This window comes from Nycticebus coucang, chromosome 14 (genome assembly GCF_027406575.1).
Source record: "Nycticebus coucang isolate mNycCou1 chromosome 14, mNycCou1.pri, whole genome shotgun sequence".
In the NCBI taxonomy this organism is placed as follows: domain Eukaryota; kingdom Metazoa; phylum Chordata; class Mammalia; order Primates; family Lorisidae; genus Nycticebus; species Nycticebus coucang.
The window spans coordinates 71,245,020-71,259,324 of record NC_069793.1 but is presented as its reverse complement, the minus strand read 5'-3'; the positions used below and the strand labels follow the sequence as shown (position 1 = coordinate 71,259,324).

The window sequence follows — 14,305 nt, the reverse complement described above, 5'->3', positions numbered from 1 at the left end:
GTGACAATTGCAACCAAAAAAATAGCCAGGGCGTTGTGGCAGGTGCCTACAGTCCCAACTACTTGGGAAGCTGAGGCAAGAGAATCTCTTAAGCCCAAGAGTTTGAGGTTGCTGTGAGCTGTGTCACCACGGCACTCTACCCAGGGTGACAGCTTGAGACTGTCTCAAAAAAAAAAAAAAAAAAAAAGGCTCAGTGCCCGTAGCTCAGTGGTTATGGTGCCGACCACCTATACCAAGGCTGGTAGGTTCGAACCCAGCCTAGGCCAGCTAAACAACAGTGACAACTGCAATAAAACATAGCTGGGCGTTGTGGCGAGCGCCTAGTCCCAGCTACTTGGGAGGTTGAGGCAAGAGAATTGGTTAAGCCCAAAAGTTTGAGGTTGCTGCGAGCTGTGACTCTTGGTAGAGAGCATGGCACTCTACCAAGGGCAACGTAGTGAGACTCTGTCTCAAAAAAAAAAGGATAATACTATTTGTTAACATCTCAGGTAGCCTTGCTAGCACTTGAAATAACCAATCCTAGAGAAAAAGGAAATAATAATAAAAATACTTGCTACTATTTATTAAGTACCTGCTATATCCTAGACTTTTTTTTTTTTTTTGAGACTAAGTCTTACTTTGCCATCCTTGGTCGAGTGCCGTGGCATCATAACTCACAGCAACCTCAAACTCTTGGGCTTAAGTGATCCTCTTAAGGATTAGCCACCCAACTAGCTGGGACTATAGTGCCCCCCATAACATGCATCTATTTTTATTTTATTTTATTTATTTATTGAGACATGGTCTCCTTTGTAGCCCTTGGTAGAGTGCCATGGTGTCATAGCTCACAGCAACCTCAAACTCTTGGGCTCAAGTGATTCTCTTGCCTCAGCCTCCTGAGTAGCTGGGACTACAGGCACCTGCCACAATGCCTGGCTGTTTTTTTAGAGTCAAGCTCTCACTCTGGCTCAGCCTGGTATTGAACCCGTGAACTCAGGCAATCCACCTGCCTTGGCCTCTCAAGTGCTGGGATTATAGGTATAAACCATGGTGCCCGGCTCTGTATCCTAGGTTTTTTTTTTAGCCAGTCTTACTATGTCGCCCTCAGTAGAGTGCTGTGCTGTCATAGCTCACAGCAACCTCAAACTCCTGGGCTCAAGCAGTTCTCTTGCCCAGCCTCCCAAGTACCTGGGACTACAGGCACCCGCCACAATGCCTGGCTATTTTTTGTTGCAGTTGTCATTGTTGTTTAGCTGGCCCAGGCCGGGTTCAAAGCTGCCAGTCTCCGTGTATGTGGCCTGTGTCATAATCACTGTGCTACAGGTGGGACACACCTGTAAAATACCTATTCTAGGTATTTTAACTGGGACTCTTTATATACATTTTCTCATTTTCTCTTCATTATAATCCTGCAAGATAGATGACACTATATCATTTTGCCAAATGAGAAAACTGAGGCTCTGAGGAGTTAAGTAAATTAATCTAGCTTACATAGATAGAAAGTTGTAGAATAAGATTCATATCTCAATTTTCTGCGTTTTTAGCCTAATGCTTTCCTATTGCCTTGTGGTTTTTTGTGTGTGTTTTTTTTGTTTGTTTGAGACAGAGTCTCGCTATGTCACCCTCGGTAGAATGCTGTGACATCACAGCTCACAGCAAACTCCAACTGTTGGGTTTAAGAGATTCTCTTGCCTCAGCCTCCCTAGTAGAAGAAGAGGGGACTCCAGGCATCTGCCACAACGCCTGGCTATTTTTTGTTGCACTTTGGCCGGGGCTGAGTTCAAACCTGCCACCTTCGGTGCCTGTGGCCGGTGCTGCAACTACTGTGCTACAGGCACAGAGCCACGTTCCTATTGTCTTATCTTTGAGGACTCATTGCACATTTATTAAAAATGTTAACTTTTTACAGATAAAACTGTCTTATAGTAGAAAGACCATTGGTCTGATCCTAGCCTTATTTTATATCTATGCTTTTTGGTCATGTCACTCAATCTTAGTCTCAGTTTCCTCATCTATAAAGCGGGGTTCTAACATCTCTCATGTTTACTTACTAGGTTGTCATGATACTCAAAAGAGATACCGTTCTGTGAAATGCTTATAAGCTGGAAAGTACTATACTATGTGGGGAGGGTGGAGGTTATAGTATATAAAGATATATAAGGGTAAAAATATGTATACATGTCACAGCAAAAAAATCTGAAGTTTTTTATGAACACTTCTGCTTTGAGGGCCCCCAGCTCTGCCGCTCTTGGTAAGATTGTTGATAAATGCTTTGGACCTGACTGTACTGAACACAGATCCAGTGAAAGCTTTAATGCTATAACAGTATGTATGTGGGTAACTGCTGAAAACTATGTGAAGTATTTTCATGGAATAATAAGTTATATGGATGATTTTGGTATTTCCTGCTTATAGATTATGTTGCTTGTCCGTAATAGAGTTAAATAAGTCAGCCGTTACTGATTTTTATTTCTGAAGTCACATTTTGTTTCATTTATTTGTTTATTTATTTAAAAAAAATTTTTTTTTGAGAAAGTTTCACTATGTTGCCCTCGGTAGAGTGCTGTGGTGTCACAGCTCACAGCAACCTCAAACTCTTGGCTTAAGCAATTCTTCTTGCCTCAGCCTCCCAAGTAGCTGGGACTACAGGCGCCTGCCACAACGCCTGGCTAAATTTTATTGTTGTTGTTGTTGTAGTTGTCATTATTGTTTGACAGGCCAGGGCCAGGGTCCAACCCACCAGCCCCCATGTACCTGGCCTCTGAGCTATAGGTATGCTGAGTTTCAATTCACATTTTATAATTTTCTTTTACTTTATGAATATTTTAAAATTCAAAATAATTCAATCATTCACTATATCCTTTGTTTAGCTTTTACTGAGCATCTGCAATTACCCTGGTTGGGGGAGGTAGAAGATGTTTTAGAGAAATAATTTAATGATAAATCTTTACAACTAAGTAGGCAGTTTAGAAAAGTAATCCTTTAAGCAGAATCATTCATAGTTTTTACTTTTGTGAAAATAGAATTTGAAAATCATTTATGTAAAGTGTGAATAAAAAATGATACATTAAAAGGATTTCTACTGAATGACTTCAGTTATATACTTCATGTTATTAATGTTTTGTGCTCCAAATTATATAAGCAATTGTGGTTGTATTCAGAAGTAATTAATAATCTAATTTTGCTGTTAATAATAATGATAATTGCTACCACATGTATTTATCACATTCCAGAGCTACTGCGATAGGCAGTTTTAGTCATATGCACACACACATTTACACGTACATGTATACCCACTTTCTTATATGCGGACACATTTGCATGCATCCATACACTCTCGTACATACTTTTTGCAAGTAATTATTAATCCTTAAATAATCCTTAAATTAAACTCTATGAGGTAGATATTTTATTACTCATTTTATAAATAAGAAAATTAAGGTTTAGAAAAGTGGTACAGTTTGTTCAGGACCAGGTAGATAGTTAACAACAGATTAGGACTTCAGACTTCATGCTCTGAAGCCCATGTATAAATTCTTTCCTGGGTGAGGGTCCAGTTAGACATATTGGGTGTAGTGGTTGGTCAGTTAAGGCCTGATTTACTAGTTTCTCTGTAAGCTGAGAGGTAAAACTACCTGCTCCAGCTTTCCAGTAGATAAACTTGTGATCAGATGAATAACATATATATATGTTTTTTTGAGTCAGAGTGTCACTATGTCACCCTCGGTAGAGTGCTGTGGCATCACAGCTCACAGCAACCTTAAACTCTTGGGCTTAAGCAATTCTCTCGCCTCAGCCTCCCAAGTAGCTGGGACTATAGGTGCCCACCACAACACTCAGCTATTTTTTGTTGCAGTTGTTGTTGTTTAGCTGTCCAGGCCGGGTTTGAACCTGCCAGCCTCAGTGTATGTGGCTTGCACCGTAATCACTGTGCTAAGGCCCCAGCCAGAATAACATACAATCTTTTTTTAAAAATTACTAATTTGGGGCGGTGCCTGTGGCTCAAAGGAGTAGGGCGCCGGCCCCATATGCTGTAGGTGGTGGGTTCAAACCTAGCCCCGGCCAGAAACTGCAAAAAAAAATTACTAGTTTTTTTTTTTTTTTGTAGAGACAGAGTCTCACTTTATGGCCCTCGGTAGAGTGCTCTGGCATCACACAGCTCACAGCAACCTCCAACTCCTGGGCTTAAGCGATTCTCTTGCCTCAGCCTCCCGAGTAGCTGGGACTACAGGCGCCCCGCCACAAACTAATTTTTAAATTGACACATTGTAATTATACATATTTATGGGATACAGTTTTATGTTTTGATACATATCTATATTGAATAATGACCCACATTGGATAGTTTGTATATCTGCCACCTCTGTATTTATTATTTCTTTGTGACAAGTACTTTCAAAAGCCTTTTTTCTAATTTTTAATATACAATATTTTACTGTTAACCATAGTCACCCTCATGCGCAAATGAACACTAGAATTTATTCTTTCTATCTAATTATAACTTGTATCCACTGTCCAACCTCTGTTGTGGGTTGTGAATGCATGCAGCATTGCAGACCATAGGTCCTGCAATTGAAATTGTCTAACAGAAAAGGAGATCACTGCTCTCTTAGGCGTGTGACAAGAGATCTTTATTTTACCACCACTTTTATAGGCAGTACTGCACATGTACGCATCATAAATCAATAATCTACTAGCTCTAACTCAAAGACCCAGGCCCTAACCACCTGGTGCCAGGATGGCTACAGCTTAGCTGATAACAACACTTCTAACCTTATCTAAAGTTGTTTCTTATGCTAAGTAACTAAAAGTAGCAAACCATAAAAACCAAAGCTCCTATAGGTCAAACTGACAGAAGATAGAACTCCTAGGACCAAAGGTCTACAATGCCTTGACCTTTAACAGACCATCTGGAGGTAGTCATCCATCTTAAGGGAGCAGTTTGGAAATTCCTGAGATATACAGAGCCTGCTTTCAAGCCCTGCCTCCATGCTTAGGCCAAAAGTCAACAAGCCCTGTCTCTTACATGACCAGGCCTGTAACAATAATGGAGTGCTAGCCAGGTTTTTGCATTCTGTCTCCCAAAGACTTTTAACTTACTCTCACAGAAATAATCTGTATAAAAGTCTTACATATAGGTTTTTCGCCTGTAAACCTTACCCCATCTCTCAGCCCCTTTCCCTCTCCAGTCTTCAGTAATCACTGTTATATTCTCAGCCTTTATGATACCAACTTTTCTTTTCTTTAATTCTATGTATGAGTGGTATATCATGTGATATTTGTCTTTCTGTGCCTGGCTTATTTATCTTCCAGGTTCATCCATGTTGTCACAAATGACAGGAATTTATTCTTTTTATGACTGACTAGTATTCCATTGTGTAAATACACATTTTATTAACCCATTCATCTGTTGTTGGACATTTGGTTATTATAAATAGTGAGTCAATAAACATGGGAGTGCAGATATCTCTGTAATGTACTAATCTAATTTACTTTGGGTATATATCCATTAGTGAGATTACTAGATAATATACTAGTTTTATTTTTAATAATTTGAGGAATCTGTATGCCATTTTCCATAATGGCTGTGATAGTTTACAATCCCACCAACAGTGTATGAATGTTCCCTTTTCTTCACATCCTTGCCAACAGTTGTTTTTCTTTTGTCTTTTTGATAATAGCCATTCTGACTGGAATAAGGTAGTATCTCATTGTGGTTTTCATTTGTATTCCTTAAAGATTAGTATCATAATCTGTGTTGTTACAGAGGACTAACTGAAGCTAATTTATAAAGAAAAGAGGCTTATTTTGGCTAATGGTTCTGCAGGCTGTACGAAAAGCACATCAGCATCTGCCGCTGGTGAGGGTCAGGAAGGGGACATCGCCTGGTAAGAGAGGAAGCAGAGAGAGAGCCAGTAGGTGCCAGACTTTTTCAATAACCAGTGCTTGAGGGAACTAAGTGAGAACTCACTCACCCCTTCACCAAGCCATTCAGGAGGGACCTACCTCCAGGATACAGATGCCTCCCACCAGGCCCCACCTCCAACATTGAAGATAAAATTTCAACATGAGACTTAGCAGGGCCAAGTCAACCATATCCAATCCATAGCAATTAGTATGTTGAGAATTTTTCATATACCTGTTGGGCATTTGTATGTCTTCTTTTGAGAAATATCTATTTAGATCGTTTGCCCATTTTTAAATTGGGTTATTTAGTTAGGTCTCTGCTATTGAATAGTTAATGTTTCTTATATACTTGGATATTAACCCTTTGTCAGATGTATAGTTTGCAAATATTTTCTTGCATTCTGTAGGTTGTTGTCTCTTCACTTTGTTGATAGTTTTCTTTGCTGTGCAAAGCTTTCTGAGATCTCCCAAATTAAAAAACAAAAGCTTTTTAGTTTGATGTAGTTCCATTATGTGTTTTTACTTTTGTTGCTTGTATGTTGAGATATTATGTAAAAAATCCTTCCCCAGGCCAATGTCATGAAGCATTTCCCCTTCTAATAGTTTCATCATTTGAGGTTTTACATTTAAGTCTTTAATCCTTTCTGAGTTGATTGTTCTATGTAGTGAGAGGTAGGGATCTAGTATTGGTTTTCTGCATGTGGATATCCAGTTTTCCCAGCAACATTTACTGCAGACACTGTCATTTCCCCAATGTGTGTTCTTGGAAACTTTGTCAAAAATCATTTGGTTGTAGATGTGTGAATTTATTTCTGAGATGTCTATTCTGTTCTGTTGGTCTATATATCTGCTTTTTATGCCAGTACCATACTGTTTTATCGTGTATTTTGAAGTCAGTTAATACGATGCCTTAACCTTTGTTCTTTTTATTCAGGATTGCTTTGGCTATTCAGGGTCCTTTGTGGTTCCATATGAATTTCAGGGTTGTATTTTCTCTTTCTTTGAAGAATGTCTTTGGTATTTTGATAGAGATTGCATTAAATCTGTAGATTTAGATTTGGCCATTTTTTACTGTATTAATTCATCTAATTCGTGAACGTGTGATATTATTCCATTTCTTTGTGTCTTCTCTTACATTTGTTCTATCAAAGTTTTATGGTTTTTAGTGTAGGGATCTTTTATCTTTTTGTTAAGTTTATTTCTAGGAATTTTTTTTATATAGCTATTGTAACTGGAACAGTTTTCTTCATTTCTTTTTCAGATATTTCATTCTTCGTATACAGAAACACTACTGATTTTTGTCTCTAAATTTATGTCCTGAAACTTTACTGAATTTATTTATTAGCTTCTACAGTTTTTTGGTGGTATCTGTGGTCACATAATAGTTTCTTATGACTGTATTTCAGGGGTATCAGTTATGATGTTTCCTTTTCATCTCTGATTTTATTTATTTGAATTTTCTCTATTTTTTTTTTTTTTTGTGGTTTTTTTTGTCTGGGGCTGGGTTTGAACCTGCCACCTCCGGCATATGGGACCGGCGCCCTACTCCTTGAGCCACAGGCGCCACCCCATGAATCTTCTCTTTTTTTTATTAGTCTAGCTAAAGGTTTGCTAATTTTATCTTTTAAGAAAACAGTATTTTATTTTGTTGATCTTTTGAATTTTTTTAGCTTTTATTTTGTTATTTTCCTGAGTTTTATTATTTTCTTCCTTTTCCAATGTTGTAGATGGCCTTTATGAAATACAGATCTATGTTCTTCCTAACTTGAAATGAGCAAGTTACTTAACTTTAGCCTCAATTTTTCATCTAACCAATGAGATGAAAAGGTACATTCTTTATGGGATTATTGGGAGGTGTAAATGTGAAAACTATAGGTAAAATATTTTGCACGGTTTTAGCTCACTGTTTAATAGATTATCTAATTATTATTCATAAGACAAATGCCTTACCGTGGCAAATAAGGCCTTCTATGTTCTGTCTGTCCTGCCTCATTTTCAGCACCCCCATCCTAGGTTCCGTTCCTAAAACCACTTAATGTTTTACTTGGCATTCTCTCTTACATCATTTAGCTATGACTTCCCATTTCCCAAACCTACTTCTCTCGCCTGTACCCTGTTCTGCTTGTTCTCTTCACTTGCACAGCATCCTTTATAGATGTGTGTGTCACAACTCACTTCTGACACCACTTGTCAGGGCCCAGGACTGGCCAGTTCTCAGGCCTGGCTTATCTAGGTTCATGGACGCGGACCACTAAATTACCTTGCTCCGGAACCATTTCTCTTAGGTGCCTGAGGGCTATCTACTTTAGCTGGAGAGAGAGTGTCTTAGACAGAGTAAAGCAGTCTTCTTAGAATAGACAGATCTTAGTCTTTAGCAGAGCTTGGTAACCTTCAGCAGAGAGACGCCATACTGGCGTTCTGCAGGCAGAAGAGGAGACAGAGTTAGAGTAAGCGAGTCAGCGATAGAATGCGCACGCCCCCAACTGCCTGCTCCTCCAGCCTAATATAAGGCTAATCTAGTGCCTCTCAACACCACGGGTGTAGAGACTGCCAACTCATCACTGCTCTCATCTCACGAGCTCTCATGCTTGTTAGGAGAGCTAAATCCCTCTCCATGCCCTTTTCACTAAGGTGTTCCATTGAGCTATCCAGGTATTTCTTAGAACTCTCACTCCTCCTAGCCATAGGCTGTATGCTACATGTGTACTATAGTAATGATATTTCATAACACATTGCAGTTATGTCTTTGCTTATCAGTTTCCCTCAAGTCTGTGAGATCCTTGAGCGTAGAGTTGCTATCTTTATTTTTTGTATTCTTGTTCTGCTGACTGCAGGCATATAACTGAATGTTGCTAAATAAATATTTGCATTTATTTATTTATTTAATTTTTGAGGTAGGGTCTGGCTCTGTTGTCTGCAGTGGTGTCATCATAGCTCACTGCAACCTCAAACTCTTGGACTGAAATGATCCTTCTGCTTCAGCCTCCCAATAATCAAGGACTACAGGCTTATGCCACCACACATAGCTAATTTAAAAATTTTTTTGTAGAGACGTGGTCTTATTATGTTGCCCAGGCTGGTGTCAAACTTCTGCCTTCAAGCTATACTCCTGCCTCAGCCTCCCAAATTGTTAGTACCCTGTTTCCTCTGAAAATAAGACCTACTTACAGGAAAGATAAGACGTCCCCTGAAAATAAGACCTAGCACATCTTTGGGAGCACACCTTAAAATAAGACACTGTCTTATTTTTGAGGAAACAGGGTATTACAGGCATGAGCCATTATACCTGGCAGTACTTGTTTTATTGAATGTGTGAATAAATGAACAGATGAATGGAAGAATGTAATAAACAGGTGTGGAGAGTAGTGGTTAAAGTATAGAGGATTCTGGAACCTGGGTGTAATATCACAGCTCTGGAATTGATTCTCTTTGTGACTTTGAATGTGTACTTAATCTTTTTATATCTTCTTTTCCCCATATGTGGAATGAGACTAATAGTAGTTTTTACTTTGTAGAGTTAATATGCGTATAAAGCTCTTAGAATAGTACATGACACATAGTAAGCTCTATTTAGGTATTAGCTGCCACTGTATTTTTGTTATTTTCCTGATGATTCAGAACCCATAGGCATCTTTACTATCATGAATAATGTTGTCTTTATTTTATTATTATTATTTTTTTTTTTATTGCCTTCGGTAGAGTGCTGTAGTATCACAGCTCACGGCAACCTCCAGCTCTTGGGCTTAGGTGATTCTCTTGCGTCAGCCTCCCGAGTAGCTGAGACTATAGGCGCCCGCCATAACACCTGGCTATTTTTTTGTTGCAGTTTGGCCGGGGCTGGGTTTGAACCCTTGGTATATGGGACTGGCGCCCTACCCACTGAGCCATAGGTGCTGCCCAATAATGTTGTCTTTATTCATTTAAGTTGGCTTAAAGTTTATTCATTTAAGTTGGATGCCACTTATCAGGGCCTGGCACTGGGTTGGTCTCCTGCCCTGGCTTATCTAGGTTCCAGATGCGAACCACTAAGCTACCTGCTCAGGAAGAATTGCTCTTATGTGCCTGAGGGCTATTTACTTTAGCAAGTGTGGGGAGGAAGATAGTCTTTGAGAGAGTAAAGCAATCTTCTTAGAAAGATAGATCTTAGTCTTTAGCAGAACTCAGTGATCTTCAGCAGAAAGACGCAGTGCTGGCGTTCTGCAAGCTGGAGAGGAGACAGAATCAAGAGTGAGCGGTCCCTGATAGAATGAGCTCACTCCTGAGTGCCTTCTCCTCCAACCTAATATAGGGCTGATCTGGGGCCGCTCAACACCACAGGTGTAGAGATTGCCAATTCACCAATGCTGTCATCTCGAGAGCTCTCTCATGCTTTTACAAGAGCTAAATCCCTCCCCATGCCCTTTTCACCAAGGTGTTCCATTATTGAGCTATACAGGTGTTACTTGTAATAACTCACTCCTAGCCATGGGCTATACGGGCTGCTACAGCTGCAAACTTTGAATTTTAAGATAATGTTTTAAATCAGAAGAGTTGTTTTAAATGCTCTGGATTCTTTCTTTTTTTAGGGCTCTATGGAGCAAGTCAGTTCTCATTTCTTGGAGCAGACCCTTGACAAGAAGCTGATGTCAGATCTGAGGGTAACTTGAATTCTTTGTTGTTTTAATGGGTTTCTGTAACCAGTATCAGTGTGGCTATATGTTGAGTTATGTTTTAATTTAGCAGCCTGTGCATTTTTAAAATTAATGTAGGGTGACTAGATTACATTTTAATTTAAATGAAATTTTGTATTATTGTAATGAAATACTTTGTGCAGGTTGTGTTTTACAAAGAAGAGGACAGATTAACTTTCTATTTGTTAGAAACTACAAAGGACTGTTCTCTTTTTGTGAAACGGTATTATATGCTAGGATAACTCTTTTCAACCCATGGGAAAGTGATCTCCAAACACTAACAGAATGCCTCTTATGGAATGTCCTTAAGCTTAGGCTGGGATGGTTTTCTAACATGATTGGCAGGACCAAATATGAGTCTGAGAAAATAATATGTAGGGCGGTGCCTGTGGCTCAGTCGGTAGGGCGCTGGCCCCATATACCGAGGGTGGCGGGTTCAAACCCGGCCCCGGCCAAGCTGCAACCAAAAAATAGCCGGGCATTGTGGCGGGCGCCTGTAGTCCCAGCTACTCAGGAGGCTGAGGCAAGAGAATCGCTTAAGCCGAGGAGTTGGAGGTTGCTGTGAGCTGTGTGAGGCCACGGCACTCTACCGAGGGCCATAAAGTGAGACTCTGTCTCTACAAAAAAAAAAAAAAAAAAGAAAATAATATGTACATTCATTGTCAGTACTTCAATTTTTTAATTATAAAAGTGATAATAAAGAGTTAGGAAATTTTTGATAAATAGAGGCAAAGGGGAAATAATTTACTCATATTCCCACTACCCTAATATAATGACTTTGGTCATTTTGTATGTTTCTCCCAGCTCCTTTTCTTAGGTATATTTTAAACATTGAATTATTGTATGTAGATAATTTTGTAGTCTACTTGTTACATTTACCAGTATATCATGTGCTTTTTTTTTTTTTTTTTAATCAATTCTCCTGCCTCAGCCTCCCAAACAGCTAGGACTGCAGGCACTCATCACAATGCCAGGATATTTTTTGTTGCAGTTGTCATTGTCATCCAGCAGGCCAGGGCCAGGTTCGAACCCGCCACCCTTGGTTTGTTTGGCTGGCACTGTACCCACTGTGCTATAGGAGCCGAGCCTGTATTATATGCTTTTTATTTATTTATTTTTTGAGACAGAGTCTCACTTTGTCACCCCCAGTAGGGTACCAAGGCGTCATAGCTCACAACCACCTCAGACTCCTGGGCTCAAGTGAGCCTCTTGCCTCAGCCTCCCGAGTAGCTGGGACTACAGGTGCCCGCCACAATGCCCAGCTATTTTTAGAGGTGGAGTATTGCTCTTGCTCAGGCTAGTCTCCAACTCGAGCTCAAGCAGTCTGCCTGCCTCAGCCTCCCAGAGTGCTGGGATTACAGGTGTGAGCCACATTGCCCAGCTATGTGCTCTTTTTTTCATGTTGCACCTTCATTCTTAGTGTTTTTACAGATTACATAATATTCTGTAAAGTAGATGTGCGATAACTTTTTAGCCCTTTCAGTATATTAGACATTTAGATTCTCCAGATTTTTCCACCAGTATAAATCACATAAATAATGTTGTCTTCTTGTATATTAGCGCTTTTCTTTTTTTGGAGTTATTTCATGAGATAAATTCTTAGGAATAGTTATGGAGTTGCATCTCTGCTTTAGGAAACATTACCACATTCTTTCCTGCAGGGCATTGCCTTGATTGGAGGTTAACATTTGATTTTAAGTACTCTTTGTGCGTGATGTGGTAGAAGGAAATGCTCATGGTGAATGGGGGAGAGGTGGGTAATGGCAAGAGTTTCTAAAACACATCACAAGGTACAAGCTTTGATGTTGGACCTGACCCACAGGCTTGCACACTCAGGTGCCATATCTCATCATTGCCTCTGATATGATCAGCCATGAGGGTATAGACTCACTACGAAGGTTCGTGAGAAGTTGACGTATTGATAAAAATCAGTGCTGTGAGTAGCATAACTGTCAAGTGGACTGGATGTTTACTTTTGCTGACCAGTATATTCCTCCTTAGCGGATCTGTTTGGAATGTAAATTCACTAGATTATCTGATGGGTACACTGTTGCTCAAGCAGATCCCAGTGTTGCCAAATAGAGAATTACTTTTACTGGGATTGAAAACAGTTGTTTTCTAGAATCAGTATATTGTTTACCCAAGACATTGTTTGGAGGGACACTACCATTATTTGCTTCTCTGGCTCTCCCTTTTCTATGTTGTTGCCATGGCAGGCTAAACCACTTGCCTGATTAACACACTCCTTAGCTATCTTTATCCTCTTTAATTAGGTTACTCTCAGCTGTGGTAGCCTATGAGCCTTAGGTCTCACTTTGGAATTGAATTTGCATTTGTCTGATCTAAACCCCTGAGTAATTTTTTTTAAAGTGTAACTCTCAAAAAGCAGTTTTATTTCCGACCTTCCCATGTTCTCAGGGAGCACCTTAGCGTCCCTTCATGAACCTCCTGCAATTGGTAATTGTCGTTCTCTCCAGAGGAAACGTACTGCACATGAGCGTGCCAAGGAACTTTACAGTTCAGGGGAGTTTTCCAGCGGCAGGAAGTGGGGAGATGATGCTCCCAAGGAAGAAGTAGATACTGGGTCTGTGAACTTGATTGAGTCAGGAGCTTGTGGAGCTTTTGTTCATGGATTGGAAGACGAGATGTATGGTATGTATGACTGCATCATAATGATAGCTCTCTTTTATGGAGGGACTACAATGTGTCACACATTGAACTGGGTGATGTATTTATACACATGGTCTTGTTAGTCTTCACAGTCACTCTGTCAAGTACTTATGAGTTTTATTTTACAAACAGAAGAGGCTGAGGCCCAAGTAATATGTATAATTCAGTTGTTAAAAGCATGGGCTTTGGGCTGAGCTAATTTATGTTCAGATTCCAGAATTTTTACAAAATGGTAATAAAATAACTTGTAAGAATTAAATGAGTCTATATATGCGTAAAGCACTAGGTACAATCACATGACCTATACATAGTAAGCACTGAATAACTGGCAGTTAAAAATTGATATTTACGGCTCGGTGCCCATAGCACAGTGTTTATGGCACCAGCCACATACACCGAGGGTGGCGGGTTCAAACCCGGCCTGGGCCAGCTAACCAACAATGACATCTGCAACAAAAAATATCTGGGTGTTGTGGCGGGCACCTGTAGTCCAGCTACTTTGGAGACTGAGGCAAGAGAATCGCTTAAGCCCAAGAGTTTGAGGTTGCTGTGAGCTGTGACGCCACAGCACTCTACCAAGGGCAACATAATGAGACTCTAGTCTCGGGGAAAAAAAGGAAGTTGATCTTCATAGCAATAATTTGGTATTGGTCACTTAGCCAGGAAGAGACAGAAGCAAGGTTTGTCTTGACTGTAAAGCCTTCATATGACTGATAAAGACTTTATTTTACCTTCATTTTTAAAGACATTTTTGTGAGAATAGCAGGGACCTGTAGCAGGAGGATCGCCTAAGCCCAGGAGTCTGAGGTTGCTGTGAGCTATGATTTCACAGCACTCTACCGAGAGTGCAAAGTGAGACTTTGGCGCCGGCCCCATATGCCGAGGGTGGCGGGTTCAAACCCGGCCCTGGCCAAACTGCAACCAAAAAATAGCCGGGCGTTGTGGCGGGCTCCTGTAGTCCCAGCTACTCGGGAGGCTGAGGCAAGAGAATCGCCTAAGCCCAGGAGTTGGAGGTTGCTGTGAGCTGTGTGAGGCTGCGGCACTCTACCAAGGGCGATAAAGTGAGACTCTATCTCTAC

At 40.2% G+C, this 14,305-nt stretch overlaps 1 protein-coding gene across 2 annotated transcripts in view; it reads left to right on the top strand.

Annotated features, from left to right (window-relative positions):
* INTS4 (integrator complex subunit 4) overlaps positions 1-14,305 on the top strand; it is a 128,307-nt gene that overhangs the window by 50,774 nt on the left and 63,228 nt on the right. For both annotated transcript variants that reach the window (XM_053561375.1, XM_053561374.1), the window contains exons 9-10: positions 10,452-10,523; positions 13,034-13,208. In XM_053561375.1, coding sequence (XP_053417350.1) covers positions 10,452-10,523; positions 13,034-13,208 — 247 coding nt within the window. The remainder of the gene's footprint in view (positions 1-10,451; positions 10,524-13,033; positions 13,209-14,305) is intronic.